Source organism: Chionomys nivalis, chromosome 15 (assembly GCF_950005125.1).
Source record: "Chionomys nivalis chromosome 15, mChiNiv1.1, whole genome shotgun sequence".
NCBI classification, from domain to species: domain Eukaryota; kingdom Metazoa; phylum Chordata; class Mammalia; order Rodentia; family Cricetidae; genus Chionomys; species Chionomys nivalis.
In genome coordinates this window covers 28,801,710-28,819,544 of record NC_080100.1, presented here as the reverse complement: position 1 = coordinate 28,819,544, position 17,835 = coordinate 28,801,710, and the positions used below count along the sequence as shown (strand labels likewise).

Genomic DNA, 17,835 nt, shown 5'->3' with positions numbered 1-17,835 from the left:
AAAGATCCTTCAGGTTTCTATCTTAGCCATACACATTTTCAGTAGGAGATCATTGGATCTTCAAAAATAAGTCAGTAGAAAATTCATCTAACTTTCAAACATTAAAAAAAAAGTTTACATAAATGTCTATGCCCTGAAATAGCATACTGTTTCAGGAAAATTTAACAGGGTGGCATAAACAACTTATTCAAATTAATAGATTACTTTTCTAAATGATATCAGTTGCTTGGGGGAAACAACTTAAAAAATGCTTATTAAATTCCAAATACCTTGTGAATATCCTAAAAATGTGTAGCGTAAGTCACATTTACATGTGTTCATTGCATTTAAGAGTCTGCTTTACCCAAACCACAAAAACACTTATTTTATTTTGTCTAATCAACTGATAGTTAATAATTCAACACTGAGCTATTTTATTGCTTTTCTCTGGCTAATCAATGGCAGCAAAGATATGCTGGTTTCCATAACTAAAGCCTTCTAAGCTTTCTTATCTCTTCCATTCTGGCAACTCAGACATATTAGGGTAAGTAGGGATGATAAGGAGAAAAACAGAGAAAGGAGGAAGAGAAAGAAAACAGGTAGAAGGTGTGGCGAAACCTAGGGTCACAGATTAGGTCTGTCGCTGGCACTCCTAACCTATTGCTGAGCGATTTCCATCATTTTACAATGCGAGAGTCTTCAAAAACCAAAAGTTCAAACAGAAATTTCAATCATCCAAACTTTGTGAGGGTCACCATGACACCACAAAAAGAAAATTCCACATCTGACCTCCAAATCTATGTTGCAATCGAAGCAGACACACAATTAAAATAATAAATAAATAAATAAATAAATAAATAAATGGTCTGTGTATTCTTGTGTAAGAACATGTGAATGGGTTGTGTGCCTGTAGTACAGAGTGAGCTGTGCACAGGCCAGGAAAGTTTGTGCTGTTATACCTTATTCCCCTGGCCAGCAAGCACCAGAGCAAAACCTATCTTTTCTTGTGTGTACAGGTGCCAGGGTTCCAAACTCTGGTTCTCATGCTTACATTGCAAGTGCTGTTATCCACTGAGCCACCTCCACAATTCCCTAAAATAGCAAATGAACTTACCTTTAGAATATCTCTATGAAACATGCTTAAAACAGGAATTTCACTACTAGACTTACCTTCAGCCTGTAAGTTACCACTCAGTATATATGCAAATGTGAAAAACCATTCAGCAAATCTGAATCCCAAAGGCCTTCCTCCCCTTGTTCATTTCAATGAGGGATGCTCAGCGCCCCCTGCCATGCTTCCTACTGACATTGAAGTGTTGCACTCCTACCCTGTAAGGTAAGCATGCTTTTTCCTTCCACCTTGAAATCAACAGTTATAAACTATCACTGTTCTAACATCATTGTTGTGGCCATCATTTCTAGCTGTAGCTTTGGGGGAAAAAAACAAGCAGGAAAAATAAAAGCCTTCCTTCCAGCATTTCCTATATGTAAATAAAAAAACAGGCTCATGCTCCTATTGGCTGCACGATGGGCTTTAAAAAAAAAAATGAGGCCTGCACATGTTATAATTGTCAAACAGCCTGGCTGACTTTTGACCTGATTTAGAATTATTTGAAGCAGCTTACTGACACTGCCAATAACATCTCACATAATAGAACACACATCTTGTAATTGAACCACAGACAGTGCGCAGCAACATAAAGAATATAGGAAATACATGTTTCAAATGTAAACTGCTCCAAGAGACTTGATACTGAAGAGTCTGGAAGAAGGGCCCTCACAGAGCCTCCTTACACGGCTGTGTCACATTTTCGAAGTCTTTAATGCTTTCTTCTCACGAACTTGCTTCTTTAAAGTCTATAATTTTTCAAGTCATCCCATGTAACAAAAGTTTGCCTCCCTTTCTATCAATAAAGATTTAGTCGAATATCACTGGATATGCTTAAGCCATAGAAACAGAGCTTGCCTTCCAAAGGTTGGATGAAAGAGACAGACAGCCTTTTAGAATAGCGAGTACCACTCTAATCTGAAGCTTGTACTGTCCTTTCAATCTGGACAGAGAAACAATTAATAAAGGGACCCATTAAGACCTGATTATTGCAGCTAAAAAAGGAAGGTAGAATTTCAGCCCTTTGAAGTAACTGAGAATGATTCAGGCCTCATTACCGAGATATAATCTACATTCATACATTTATGTTAGTGATTCAAATCTATTGGGAGAGATTGGATTCCGTTAAATAGTGCATCTCTCCTGTGGAACTTTTCTCAGGCTTTCTGGGGCTACACTGAGAGGTGACTTTACAATACAAAGTGGTGGGGGATGTAGGGATCCTACTGTGCTGTGAAAGAAAGGCAGCACAGAAAGGAAAAAGAAGACGGAGATATAATCTAAAAAGCCATGTCAGCTTCTCCATTGGGCAGTTTGGTAAATGCCCTCCCTGTCATCAACACTGTACAGAGGAGAGGCGAGAGGACCTCAGACTGCTCAGACACGGCACCTGCTGCGGCCAGTTTTAATACGGAAGCTTCGAGAATGGCTCTTTCCTCATTTTAGATAGAATTAAAGTAAAACTTTTAGCTAGAGGATCTGAATACGCTTCTCTGGAACAAAAACGTGGTGTGTGTGTGTCTCTGTGTGTGTGTGTAGGAGAGAGAGAGAGAGAGAGAGAGAGAGAGAGAGAGAGAGAGAGAGAGGTGTTGGACTGAATGTGTGTCTGGTGTGAATTAAATAAAGAAAAACCACTCAAGTTGGCATCAATAGTGTTGGTGCCCAGTGTAAAGAAACCCCAAACTAATGACTTCCTGTGTTTCATAATTTTTCACAAAAGAATCTTCATTGTATGTTTCCGTCAAACATATTTTTAAATGTAGTTTCAATTAGTTGTCAATTCAAACATTTGAATTCTTCTTTCTGTGAGGATGCAACTTAAATTCCCTAAGAAATTGTCTGCTCTCTCAGTCATTTGTCTGTTCAGGTATAAAACTATGAAATAGGAAATTGAAATTAGCACTGTGGCCTCATTTTTCAATATCCATACTTTAATTAAAGAAGCAAGACTTCTTTGACGCATGCTCTTTATTTGCTTAACTTTTCAATTAATAGCTACAGAAATCAGCTAATTATATTAAAGTTAGAAATCTGCTGTGATGTTTGTCACATTGTTGAAATCTTTTGAATAAGCATTGCAATAAGTTATAAATAATGCAATTAAAATCCCGATTCTGCTACTAAATAGTTCTATTTCAAAGGCGCTGAACACACAGAAAAATATAAGAATATGCATTCAAAGCCATTCTTAAAGTCCCTAAAATGTATTTGGGCAATCATTAACAATGCCTATCTCTAGAACTTTTAAATTTTAATTTTCTTTCTTCAGTTCTCCAGGAAGACTGAAACCAAATGCTCATGACAAAGTTTCTAGCTTGTGTGTGCAAGTTCCTTTTGTAATTTTTTTTTCTGAAACATTGTTGCAGTTGTCTGTCCAGTTCACCTTGAAATGTCTGCATCTTATGCCGCCTCTTAGGTTGAGCTATGTGAAATTGTCACTTTCCTAAATGGAAAGCTCTAAGATATTGACAATTTGTTTGGCTTAGACAGAACACAGATGGCTAACTGCCTCTCACAACAGAGTAATCTATGTTCATGCATTCTCTCCAGTCACTGATTCCCTAGCATAGATATTTTCCTGAAGAAGTGATTCTCTGGGAGTCAGAACTGTATCACACTCAGGTAGGAATGGGTTAGCACAGTATTTCCTTCTGTGTGTGTGCCTTTTGATTCTGGGCAACGGCTTCCTGGGCGGCTACTGACTTCTGTCTGCATCTGGGTTAAGAGCTGGTTTGTGCTAGCTGTGGTAGATTAAGGGTTGGCGTGTGCTTGGGGTGTGAGTGGAAGGTTTGTAGGTAGTGAAGCTGCATTGTAAAATTCAGCCCTTCAAACATTACTTTTCCTCCTCTTTAGATGGTAAAATGCAAAGGAAATTACATAGGGAAGAAAACAGGCAGCAGGGGATTTGGTCAAATTGTGTGATAACATCTGCGATCGCAGGGAAGTGCTTAGACTTTGAAGTCCATGCGTGATTCTATAAAGGACTCATGTTAGCAATTAGAAATCAGTAACTCGGGTCCCTGATTTCATTTACGCCAAGAGAGAGGCGATGTTTAAGGGTGACGATAAATCTCCCTGAGCTTAAAAAGTCAGAGAGGGCCAAAGTGTGAACTTTTTACTTCAGCAACGGAAGCGAGAAATCAATGATTCATTAAAACCCGAGACCTCCTTGGAAGCTGGCAGGAAAGGAGGAAACGAAGCAGCTCGTTAGGTCTCCCTTTTCGACTCTAGCTCCTATCAGTTTATAATCTGCTAATCTTGGGGAGAGTTTGCCCTGAGCATCCCCCCTTGTGCTCTCTCCCCAGCCTTCTTCCCTGCTTCTGGGACCTGGAGGGGAAAAACGCACAAAAGCCAGGCTCCAAATTCTATTTTCACGGCCAAAGGGGGTGGGAGGGGGGGGGGAGAAAGAAAGAAAGAAAAAGAAAAAAAAAAAACTACACTGGAAAACAAGTGATCAAGGGGCTCCCAGGAGGGGAGTGGTTCCCGCCGGAGGGCAGCAAAATTCGGAAAGCACGCGGACAGCTCGCGCTGGTGGCCAGCGCTGCTAGCACAGGACGCTGGAGCAGCAATTAGCTGGAGCTGCAGGCTGCGGAGCGGCTGCGCCCACGGAGGCTGCGAGGAACGGACCCGCAGCCCCCAGCTCAGAGCAAAGGCATCGCGCACTCCTCTCGCCAGGCTCCCCCCCCCCCCCCCCCCCCGGCCCCTTCTCCACCCCCTTCCTTTTCCCTGGCGTTCCCAGCAGCTTAGGGTTTCAGATGTCCCACCGCCGTTTGACCCCCTCCCCCGCCTTCTCCACCCCTGCAAATGAGGTTTGACCAGCAGAGTTAGAGCCCACCTCTGGCTGAAAAGCACTGACATTTAGACTGCAGGCTTCAACCTGTTTACAAGCGGCTTTCCAAGGGCCTTGGAGGTGGAGGGTAGAGCCAAACAAAACACCAGCCGCCAGCCGCCCCCCAAACTAGAAGTGGCTTTCGGGAGACTTCACATCAACAGGCACCACCAAAAAGAGAAAGGAAGGAGAAGAAAACAACAGCGCCTGGGCAGCTGCCTCCAGTTCTGACAACTCCAAAGAGACACACTTTTTAAGTTGGCCAGCAGGCTGGGACTCTGCAAGGAAGGACCAGAAGGTGCCAACCGCAGAGGGGCGCAGATGTCTTCCTGCACCCCCACCCCACCCACTTTGGGTTTTGTTCACCGTGCTGTCATCTGTTTTTCAGACCTCTTTTGCATCTAACATGGTGAAGAAAGGAGTGAAGAAGAGAACAAAGTAACCCCCGAGTGGGGAGCGGAGAGCTCTGGTGACCGACACCACCAGTTCCTACTGCTGCGGCCACCCACGTCCACTGTTCACCCGGAGACTGGAGAGACACAGGCAGCGGATCTGAGAACGGAGCGAGGACAGGCAGCCGGCCCTTCCGAGGAGTTATGGATGTTGGTGTATTCGCTTCTGGCCAGATCCGTACCCGGAGGGAGCTAACCAGTAGCCACCACCTCCAGCTGTCTCTTTGCCTCGCACCAGGTCTTACCCTTCCAGTATGTTCCTTCTGATGAGACAATTTCCAGTGCCGAGAGTTTCAGTACAATGTGGAAATGGATACTGACACATTGTGCCTCAGCCTTTCCCCACCTGCCGAGCTGCTGTTGCTGCTTCTTGTTGCTCTTCTTGGTGTCTTCCGTCCCTGTCACCTGCCAAGCTCCTGGTCAGGACATGGTGTCACCGGAGGCCACCAACTCCTCTTCCTCCTCTTCCTCTTCCTCCTCCTCCTCGTCCTCCTCCTTGTCCTCTCCTTCCAGTGCGGGGAGGCATGTGCGGAGCTACAATCACCTCCAAGGAGATGTCCGCTGGAGAAAGCTGTTCTCCTTCACCAAGTACTTTCTCAAGATTGAGAAGAATGGAAAGGTCAGCGGTACCAAGAAGGAAAACTGTCCGTACAGTAAGTTACAAATGCGTGCTCCTCTCTTTCCAATTATCCACCCCCACCCCACGCGGGGAGGGGGGGCAGAATCTGTTCCAGATGTGGCCAGCTAAATATTTATGTCCCCAACCCCTGTAAAATGATGAAGTGGAATACTTTCACACTAAATCAACCCCCTCCCGAGTATACATTGTGCCGCAGGATTCCCTCCACCACACAAGCCTCCTTCACCTATTGCCGCCCTATTCTGGATCTCTCTAGCTTGTCACTCACAGGGCCACTCCCGGTACCCTAGAGTTGTTGCTGCTAGGAGATTCCCCATTCTGTCTCCAATACCCCCTCATCTCATCCAAAGGTCTCCTTTCCTTCCCTCCTGGAAATGGCTCAAGTAAACACATTTTGTTTCTTTTCGCTGGCAACCGTAAGAGTTTTGGGACAGACTCCTAAAGCTGAAAATAATTATCCACTGTCAATTATAGGGGCTTTATATGACCTTTACGGAAGAAGAGTCACTTCCACAGTCTACCGGCCCCCATCTTTTGCCCCACCACTTCTAGATAGAAGCCAAAAAGGATTTTTCCCTAGTTTTGAACTCCTTCCCCCCCATCCCCCCATTTTGGGTCCCTCATTCTGGTTTGAGTGCTTGCAATCCATGAAGTTAGCGTTTCGGGCAGCACCACGGCTATTTGTCTCTTGCCTGCCTTCTCTCTTGGTAACATGATGCTCATGTCTGCATTGTCAATAGCATATGCGCTGCTTTGTGGAGTCTTGTTGTACTGTTTCTTCTGAACCCTCTCATATTGCAGAGGCATAGTACTACAGCATTGTAAACATCTGGGACTGGATTCACAGACCTCACACAAATTTCATTGTCATTCTTTTATTTTCAAAGCAAAAGCCTAAGTCTGTTTCCAAGACTGTATCCCATAGGGCGAGGTTTGTCTCCCCAGCACACATTCGGCAGGGGATCCTTGGATCTCTTTCTCTCCTCTTCCTGTCTCTCTGGTCTTTCTTTCCACGGTCTTGTCTGTCTTGCATTGGGGGAGGGGAGAGCCTGAAAAGGGGGAGGAAAAATGAGAAGGGAAGGGGTGGATACCAAGTCTCTTCTTGAACCAACCCAGGCAAGCCAAATTATTTTGTTGGCTTCCTTTTCTGGTTGCTTTCATGTGCTGAGACTTATTCATATTCTATTGATAGTTCTTTGAAAGGATTCCCAAGGCTATGTAATGGCACTCTGAAGACAGTAGACAATGACATTTAAACATCTTTAATGACCACTTGGCTTTATCTCTGCGGTAAATTCCAAGTCACCTTTCAAAGGGAACGTTTTGTGTTAGTTCTTTGGGAATTCCAAACATATACTGGCCAGCACGCTGAAATATGTGAGTAACAAATTTCAGAATTTTTTTGACTCAGTTGTCATTTTTATGACAACTGACCAGAATTCAGTATTTTATTTTTCAATAAAGATTAAATGAATTGAGACTTAGCTTTCTTCTTGTGGGACTCACAAACATCCAAGATTTTTTTGTTCCTTTACAGTTGCTTTCATCCTAGTTGCTCATTAAAATTAGCAATATCTTTTTAAGTAATACCTTTACGGAAGCATTTGAAGTAATCTATGTTAGGTTTAGTATTGGAAATATTAAATACCTTATTATATATGCAAATATATTTCATTCTGATGCTAAGAAAGTAACTGAAATAGTATCTTTAATGAGAATTTCTCTTCCTTGAAAGTCTTTTGTCACCTGAATGTGACAGATACTATCCTATAAACAGTCTTTATGGTCTGCTGATCCGAATCTAATAGTTATACCTACTTCTAAAATAAAATCCAGTAGTGGTGCTCAGTTAAAGGAAGAAGCCGCCTTCAAACTGGGCTGCACTGTTTTCTCTTTTATAATTCCCATGGCCTGAATTTCTTTTGTTCATATGGAAAACATGAAGATACTGAGCAAAATGTCCAAGTTTTAACTTTGAGCTTACTTTCCTCTTCTTAACATTTTGATAATAGCTAGGTCTTGCTGTTACTGTGTTAAGTGTTTTTTAAAAGGTGATGTAATGATCAACCTGAAGATATTTTAGTTTATGATACTCAGATGACTATTTTGTAAAATAATTCCCTGTGCCATGAACTACTTAGTAAAATGACTCCCAGGGAACACATTGAGTTTTATTTTTACAATATGAACTATCCCAAATGAGAAAATTATGCAACTTTTATTGCACAAACAAGTACAGCAAATTTCCAACCTAACATTTAAAAAGAGACATTATCTCTTTTGTGGAATAAAATATGGTAATTACTATTAGTCCGTTTTGAAATTAAAAGCTAAATATATAATATAAGAAGACTGTTCTAATTAACTGTTTAAAGGAGAAGGATAGTGGTTATATTGCTAAATATTGTCAAACCATAACTAATTTAAGCTTTCCAAGAACATGTGTATCAAAACATAGCAAGTGAAAAGCACAGATTGAAAAGGCCTTAATTTCACATGTGGCCCAGTCATCAGAATGTGGCTATCATTTCCAGCTGGACTGATTCAGCTGAAATACATGGTATCATTTAGATATTGTTTAAATGTTGCATAATTGCACATAAGAAACATTTGCCACACCCACAGGGTAGCCAACCAGTCAGCCCACCAAATAGTAGCCTGTTAACTAGTAGACTATCTAACCTCTGAAGAGTGTCAGGTCCTTGTTCAAAAGCCACATTTTGGGACCATTTTCCTAAACAAGATATTACTTAGTATCAAAGCACAAAGATGTTATTTTGAGATTTGCGTATTTGAAGACTACTTTTCTTTGTTACTTTTGCCCCTGGTATCATCCCTGTTAGAATACCATCACCGCTTACCTAAGAGGTGATTTATTTTTGATGCCTTGGATAATTAAACAGTGTTTCACTGGCTCATTGCCAGCAGAATGCTAACAAAAGGGAAGAGTGGAACTCATTCATAAGTATTGCAAAATGATTTTTTTTTAAACTTCATCCTCCAAAGTTAGCACCTTGTTTTGAATAGATCTGAAAGTCTGACCATGTGCTAAAGAAATTCTTCTCAAATTAAGTGATCACTAAAGCTTTTTTCTTTAGAAGGGGAGAGCTGGGGTGTATTGGTGTGTGTGTGTGTGTGTGTGTGTGTGTGTGTGTGTGTGTTGCTCTTTGCTATTATCTGGAAGTAGAATAAAGAGAGTAGGGGTGAATTATGAAGACTAAGGAAGCTTGAATAATTGAGACTGGCTATAGCATATCTCTGTCACTAGATATGCGCAGGCTCATTTAGGGTTTGTTTTATCATTCCTTACATCTAGAGCTTTGCCCTTGAAACATTACCACTCAGCTCTGCTTCTGACCTCCTAGAAAGGCTGGATACAGCTGTTAGGTCCCCCTGCAAATTGCACTGGTTGACTTATTTCTGGACATGAGGAAAACAGCTGTGAGCTTCTCCCATGGCTGTCACTTGAAGAAAAGAATAATCTAGTGAAAGGAAAATGTTTCCCCAAACGAGAGACAACTAAATGGATGTTCCCAATCCAGCACCCCAGAGCTTATGGGCCTTTCTGAGAAAAGAGTATGAGACACAGGGAGTATAGAGCGCACACTCCATCTCTTTAAATATATGTCCCAATTAGTACTCATCATAGTAACACAGCTTTGATTAACTATGATCATTTTAAAATATTTAAATTAAGGTGGAAAGATGTAAAGTTTTTAAACACTCAACTGGCAAGTGACAGAAGCACATTGCAAATCTAACCCTATCTGGTTATCTCTCCTTGTAGGCTGTAGCACTCTGCTAAACTGCACAAGAATCCAAGTTTATTAGACCAAGACACTCCCAGCCTCCTAAGAATGAATCATTTAAAACTTGTGTTGCCTTTTGCTGTGAACGCTAATAGATTTCAGTCCTAATTGGAAGAGGAGTAAAATGGCTGTGGGAAGAAAATAAAATGTTAGAGATAATCAGTGCAGGTGGTCACATGGTACCAGACAATGGCAGTGTATCATCCAGGTCAAGCCTCTCTCTTGATATTATGTTTGGGAATATAATTGCTTGTGGACACACAGAAAGTACACACACATCAATCTCACTTATGTGAGCAGAGGTCATTAGGAATACATGACTATTTAGGAAAATCCATGAATGTCATTGTATATAGTAATTGTTTACAGCTGAGGGCCAAGTGCTTAATTGCTCCCACGTGCAATAAAATAATTTGATTGGAAATACCTGTGGGAGCTTAGGCTGTTGCAGGAACTTCTAACAGGTGACCCTACAAAGAATGACATTATAGAGACCTAAAGCTTTGCAGGCAGTAATGCTGCAAAGTGAATCTGTAAATCAAAAACATATTTTGCCACATAAAAATGATAGATTGTAGTGCTAGACATAGAACTAAAGGTTTGCATTATTTTCTTAATCAAAATTCAGTTTATTATTGAAAAAAGCTAAAATAAATAGTTGTTGAGGAAAGAAGATCTAGGGTACTGTCTCATAATAAATACTCAAGAGTGTTCTGTAGTGTGAGAGAATTCTATGGCAATTTATGGCTTCCGCTGGTGTCTTATTTACAATTGTGGTTCTTTCTAGAATTTGCTTGCAAAATTTATAACCAGAAGCATTTAATCATCAGCGTCGAGGATTTATGAAGGTGGAAGGCACTGTATTTAATGTTTACATGACACTGTCCTATTACCTTAACTGCATTTCTACCATGTGGACCCTCCACTTTGATGGCTTTATCATAAATCCATTAAAATGCACAATTTGAGAGTTTCCTCTTCATAAACCTGATTTATAACCACCTACTAGAAGAACCCAACAAACCAGTTGGCAGGAATCGCATGCTGGTAGTGGAGGAGGAGAACTCAGGCACCAAACTCTAGGTCTTGGGAATGTCAGTAACCTGGTACCTGAAGGTACAGACCATTCCTTAAAAGCATGTGTTTCCAAAATAATATTTAAACTTACAATTTTTGAAAAAGAAGGGTCCTATTAAATCAAAGATCATTGTCCGCACATTTTCTTCTACATTGTCACTAACAGCTTATAACATAAACTCTTACTCTAGTGTGTTTCCTTAGAAATTAAATAACTTGCAATGAACATGAATAGATACTTTAAATTCCTATACAATTACTTTAATGTTCAGAGGCAAACCCCATTTATTATCCAAATGTCTACCTTTCCACAAATAAAAATCCTGGGAAAAGGGCTGACAGCTCATTTAAGATGGAACTAATGTTCCTCACATTTATGAGCTGCCTATGGATATCTATCTACATCTTTCCCAAGCCTTAATGTCCATATGCTTATCAAAAATTATAGTGCAAATGATATTTATTATCCTTCCAAAGGAAGAGAATACATGTGGATTCAAAGTGATTTTAATCTACTTTAACATTAATTCTCTGAACTTTGCAATGAATAGTTATCCAGATGACAGTTTTACTGTGACTGGTCCAACATTTGTCAACATTAATAGTTGATATTTGCTTAATTTAAGTAAAATATTAGCATTTCCCTTGAAGAAGTTGAAATCCTCTTGTAGCTTTGCAGTGAAACAGAATATAGATCTCTGTGCATGCAATTTTCAAACAGTTTTCCGACAAGGTAGGGCTATAAAAAATTCTTCATTTTGTTTCAAGTGTTTTATACAAATGTATCTTAACCCTACAAGGTATATCACAATTACTTAGGATCTTTTATATTTACCACTCGACAACTTTTTAAATTTGCCTTTTTTTTCAGATGTAAGATATTGATGCTCTCCTATCAGCATATTTTCTCCCAATATTACTTTTACCTATAATCTGTAAGTGGGTGCAACAAAGAACAGCATAAAGATTTGCCCCCCAAGTTAGAGGAGGGAAATAGAGCTAAAACCTAGGATCCACCAGGTACACCTGATACTGGATTGATGGATACAAAATTTTGATGTTATTATCTAGGATATTTTTAAAGTAAGACCTTAATAACACATTTTTATTAATAGAAACATTCACAATATCTACCAGGTCACCCATAAAATACTGGTCCTCAAGGCTCCTTGCCTTTAAATCAGGCCGCTAGTGTTCTTTCTTTGAACGCTGTGTTCTAATTGGAACAATAAATCAAAGAAGACACTCGGAGTAGATTCCCATGTAAGGTGGATAACTGGACAGTGACTTTATACTGCTGTGAACACGTGCATCCAATTACCCTTTGAGAGATTCATAGTTCTGGCAGTACGGCATTACCTCATTGTATAGTTCACCTAATAATTCTTCTGCCGCAGTCTGTCCACCTTTACCTAGGCCTAACCTGTCAGTATGTGTCTTACCAATAATGAGGGACTTTCAGATGTTTGGCATGCTTCCTGCAATGAATGCTGTGATGAATATGTTAATTTATTACCTGATTAAGACTAATAGAAGGCAATGTCTTGATTAAACTCGTGTACCCTAAACTCTAAATAATTAAATTAACTAGACAAACCAAATAATTCCATTATAACTGTGACCTAATTCTGCAGTTTGGATTAACAGAAAGCTAAAGGACTTGTTTAACAGCCATATTATCCCTCAGATAAGTTATTAGTCTCTTTCATGTACCTTTTAGAATGTTCACTGTATTGATAAGAATAGTTGTTGTTTTATTCTTAATCTTTCTTAAAGTCTCCCTCTCATGTTGAGAATAACTTGCCATCTGTAGTACTGCAACTCAAGTCAAGGCTCAATTACATTCTAGGAGTTCTGTTTTGAGAAGCCCTACGGCAACTCTGTTTTAGAAACATTGTGAACCCTAATTGGTTTATCACCTCTCCTATTATTTTTCTCTTCTATTTTTGTTTGTTTTTAATTCATTTTTTCCAAATGTTTAAACCTACTTCATATCCCTGAAGCCAAATAAATCATCACTTAGCACCCCGGGGCCAGATATGCAAGGCCAGAAGTGCAGACAGACAGTTTGGGATGTTCAACACACAAGAACCTCATCCTTTTAAATTGGACACACTCTACCAGGACCCCACTACATTGAATTAAAAGCTAATCCTTTTGTATCCCACCCTACCGGCCAGGTTTTTCAAGCTCTGCCTATACCAAAGAGTGCAAAGCCCTAGAAGGACATCATTCTATATTTGATTTCCATCTTAAACTCTGAACCCATACCCATTTCTGCTGTTTTGTTCTATGATTTTTAAACTCTGTTTGCATTTATATAACTCCCTAACTGCGCTGATACCTTTTGTGCCTTCATTTCTTCTCTTAAACTTGTATAAGATAAAGCAATGATAATTTAAGAATACATATTTTCCCTCTATATTGTAGGAGAGGATAAATACTGATTCAAAACTAATTGATGATCCCAACTTTTAGAATGTTACTAAGATTATCATACTTCTTTGTATAGCTTTGGCAAGTATATATGGCTTTTAAAACAAAATCCATGCCTTTTTAAATTCTGATTATTGGGAAGGGGAATAAACACACACACACACACACACACACAATTTGTACTTCTGCTTAACCAAATAAAGACATGTAGATCTCTATTAGCAATATTTTGAAACATAGACAGTAGTTAAGATCTCCAGAAATATGTAATTCTACTTATATTCTTTTTCCAAGAAAGCACCTTTGGGGACTACCTGCTAAATTAGAGTTATATGTTTTATAAACAGAATCTGGCTATTTATTTGTATTAAATTTATCTCTTACTATAATAATAACCATAAAGTGACCTTCTTTTTTAAATTGTTTCCAAATTGAAGCAATGAATTTATCAGTATAATGAAAGGAACAGTTAATAATCTATAATATGGCAAATGTGGCGACACATGACCTATTTACATCTAAAGGGAGAGCTTTTGTAGCAATATTAGTAACAATACTTATTAGATTTCATGGGTATTTTTAGATGTATCTCTGGAATGATATATAATTGCATAGACGTGGAGGGAGCAAGGAAGAAGACAACCAGATAACAATGTAAGATCCTGTTGAACAAAACTACAGGAGAGCTTTAAATTTATAAAGCAGTCATCCAACCAGCCAGAATGTCAGTGCAAAATGTGTAATGAAAATTCTAGAAACTGGAAGAAAAGGACAAGAGGAAAAGGGGACTCAGAGCGTGAGGAGGGGGTAGGGAGATTCACGGGAGTGATGAGGACAAGCGCTTTAACTCCCAGGATAGAGCTCAGGCAAATGATCAACACTTCTCTGCAAAAGGGCTGACCTGACAAGAAAATACAACCCGACTCCTGCCCGTCAACTGTATGTTAAATTAACTGAAAGGAAAACCTGTGACCTAAGAGAAAGCCCACAGAGGTCATCAACAGACTGTGTATCAGCAGAAAGAAAACTTAGATCCAAGTCTTGATAAAGCAACTATATCTTAATGATGGAACGAAAAAAGCATGGTCTTTGATTCAAAGCAATTAAATATGAATATAGGGTGAAAGTGGACTCAGCAGTCACAGGTTTGGGTCCAAATTGCAAGACCAGAGTGTGCAGCTCTGTGCAAGGTGTCGTCAGTAAAGTAAGGTATTAGTTGTCCTTTTTTCCTACCTAATAAAGATGAAAGTAGAAAATTTCCTCATTATTTAACTCACTCAATAGAAATATGAGCTAATTATTTTGTGTCTGATATTCTGTCAAGTACTGACGTCAAGTTCCATGTTTGAGAACGTCGAGTAATGGTTCTGCTCTCATGGAGCTAATAATGTACTGACAGTGTCAAGCAGACAACTAAATCAAGACATCGAGAATGCTACAGTGAGCACTTAAAGAGTTAAGTAGGTACCTGAATAGAAACCAGAAAAACTCTTCTGATCCTAGTGGCCAGGGACGGACCTGGAGAGGTGGGCTAAGAGAAGTGCAGGAAACTAGGAGAAGGTACACTGAGATTGGGCTTGACCAAAGGTCACAGAAATGGGAGTTGATATATGGGCACAGCATGATATTATATGGCATGTATTAAGTCTTCATCAAGCAGAGACAGTATTTTTAAAATGAGTATGATGCTTCCATCTTCTTCAGGGAAAAAAACTAATTATTATTTGTTAAAGTAGAAATTAACAATCCTAACATTGAAGAAAGATAATTGAGGCACCATAAAAACTTTCTAAAATTTGATTTGAACTTTGATGTTTATAGTGTTCTGAAGTTTGAGGAAAGAGTAGAGGCTTTCAAAAGACTGTTAACAGGTATTTGAACATAAAAGATGGGTTTAGGAGGAGAACGAAGAATGGGGGGGTAGAGAATAATAAATGTCTTCAAGGACTCAAGCTATAAGCCGGGCAGTGGTGGCGCACGCCTTTAATCCCAGCACTTGGGAGGCAGAGGCAGGTGAATCTCTGAGTTCGAGACCAGCCTGGTCTACAAGAGCTAGTTCCAGGACAGGCTCCAAAACCACAGAGAAACCCTGTCTTGAAAAACCAAAAAAAAAAAAAAAAAAAAAGGACTCAAGCTATAGCAACTTTTACCAAGAAGAAAAACTATTGGCACAAAACAGGTAGCGTGGGACGATGAAGAGAGATTATAGGATGAAAGGCAGAAAGAGAAAAGTAACAGTTTCTTCTGGAATTACACATTTTCAGCCACATTGTATGTCACTGTGATCCAGTTTTGTACAGGATTGTCACAGATAATGTGCTGTGGCTTCCACTTATTGTCCCTCTACTTTAACCTTCTGGGCTTTTCCCTTACAAATTTTCTTTCCAGAGACAAGAGCTCATCACAGAGAGCTGCAAGATGAGAGAACACAATTTATTCTCAGAGCAGAGAAACAGTAAAGAATGACAAGAGTAGCAAATACTAAGTCAAAGAGAGATCCAACAAGTCATGACGGAAGAACAAACAAGAGTAGAATTCACTAAAAGACAACGCTGGAGCAGGTGCATTCACAACCATAGGGTATTCAGGAAACGGCACAGCAGCAGAGTGGGCTGTGTACAGACTACATGGAACAGAAAACATTGGAACTTGCTGGCACGTTGAGAAGCAAGTGCGAAATAACCCTACGTTTTAGGGTCTCAGTTTTTCTGACAAAATATCACTTGAACATGGTTTTGGTTTAGAACTAACTTTCTTTATTTTTAACATCGCCTCCAGCTAATTTGACTTGCTTAGGTTCATTTGATGTATATGGGTGTCTTGCTTGCATGTATGCATTCGCACCTTGTGCTTTCCTGGTGCCCAAAGAGATCAGACAAAGGTGTTGGACTTCTTAGAATGGAGTTATGATGAGCCACCATATGGGTGCTAGGAACTGAACCCAGGTCCTCTGCAAGATCAACAAGTGCCCTTAACCACTAAGTCATCTCTCCAGCCCTCTCATTGACTTTGCGAAGTAAAGAAAATCATGGAAAGAAAACTGAGAAACATTGGGAAAAAGCCATTATGTAGTATTATAATTAGCATAATTAAAATACAGTTAGTAGCAAAAAATTCTAGTTGGATTAAAACAAAACTCAGAACAGTATTTTTTTTTAACTGGAAATATGAAGCAACTCTTGATATATCAGGTGGCCATTAGCTTAAAATTTAAAATATGGCCAGCTTTAAAAGCTTTTTAATATGTGGAACCCCGGGAAGGGACTGTATACTTCTCAGCAGGTTCCACAGTAGAATTACTGGGATATCCCTGTCCACCGCCAGGTTGTGCATTTGTTCTTCTCTCAAATCCTCTTAGACTTATTTGATCTAAGTCATCAGAGAAAGAAACAAAATGAGGCTACAGCTCATTCTCTGACAAATTAAATACTTCAGGATTTTTAAGCAAACAAGGAGAAGTTATTATATATGATATATATATATAAATATATATAATATATAATGACATACAGTAATGAAACCATATGTTTCAGAATCAGACTTTTGGGTAAAGAATCTGAAATCTGAAATTACACGGCAGTGTAATCTTGGTCAAGTTACTACCCAAGGCTTCGTTTCTGCACCTAGGCAAAATATGTTACTGATAATGCCTCATTATTGATCTGAAGGTGTGTTCACAGATTTTCAAGTGCGGATGGAATTATAAGTTGTACATCTAGGACCTTGAGCAGAGCTCAGAGTTGTTAGCTTTCATCGGTATTTGACAAGACGACTAACTTGTATAGTTACTAATTATTCATTATCTAGGAAGATCCCTGGATTAGCTAATATTTTTAAATTAGGATTAATATTGATATTACATATCCAGCTTTATTTTATAGTTTACAAAACATTTTAATGTTTTCGCCAGTTGATTCTCAAAACAGTAGTATAAAAATAAGATAGTCTTTGTGACCCTGTACTGAAAAGTTAAGCATAAAAGTTGTTATGAGCCTGAAGATACAGAAGTTAGCGTGAGTCAATATCAAACTTCGCCTGATCCTGGGTTGAGCAGCCTACATAAAAAAATATTGGTTTTCATGAAATAGTCACAATAGCTACCTTTTATTATGGGCTACTTTTCAACAGTACCTCATTCTATTTCAAATTAGTCATTACAGAAGCTTTCTCATCTTTGTCAGTTTTTGGCTATGGAAGGTCAACACCCACAAAGTCAGTTGTCTATGAGACATTTTTTCCAGTGTCCTTTGCATTTCATGTAGAATGATCACACTTTTCTTCCCATCACCCCCAGTCCCACTTATTCCTGTGCCCTCATTACAGACATCTCCAGTTGATTTTGATCCTGTAGTTCCCAATCTCTGTGTTCCCACTTTAAGACCGCATAAGATGCCCCTGGAGTGGAGTCCTTGCCCTCATTCCCAGCTCCCCTTCCTTCCAGATTTCATCCAGGTGCCATCTCAAGGATGCCTTTTTGATCATTCCAATGCCTATAGTTTCCTACA

General features: G+C 39.5%; 1 protein-coding gene across 1 annotated transcript in view; it reads left to right on the top strand.

Annotated features, from left to right (window-relative positions):
* Positions 1-4,497: 4,497 nt before the first annotated feature.
* The window catches only part of Fgf10 (fibroblast growth factor 10), a 74,661-nt gene continuing 61,323 nt past the window's right edge, over positions 4,498-17,835 (top strand). Inside the window, exon 1 of the mRNA XM_057790087.1 lies at positions 4,498-6,021. Coding sequence (XP_057646070.1) covers positions 5,670-6,021 — 352 coding nt within the window. The 5' untranslated portion in view covers positions 4,498-5,669. The remainder of the gene's footprint in view (positions 6,022-17,835) is intronic.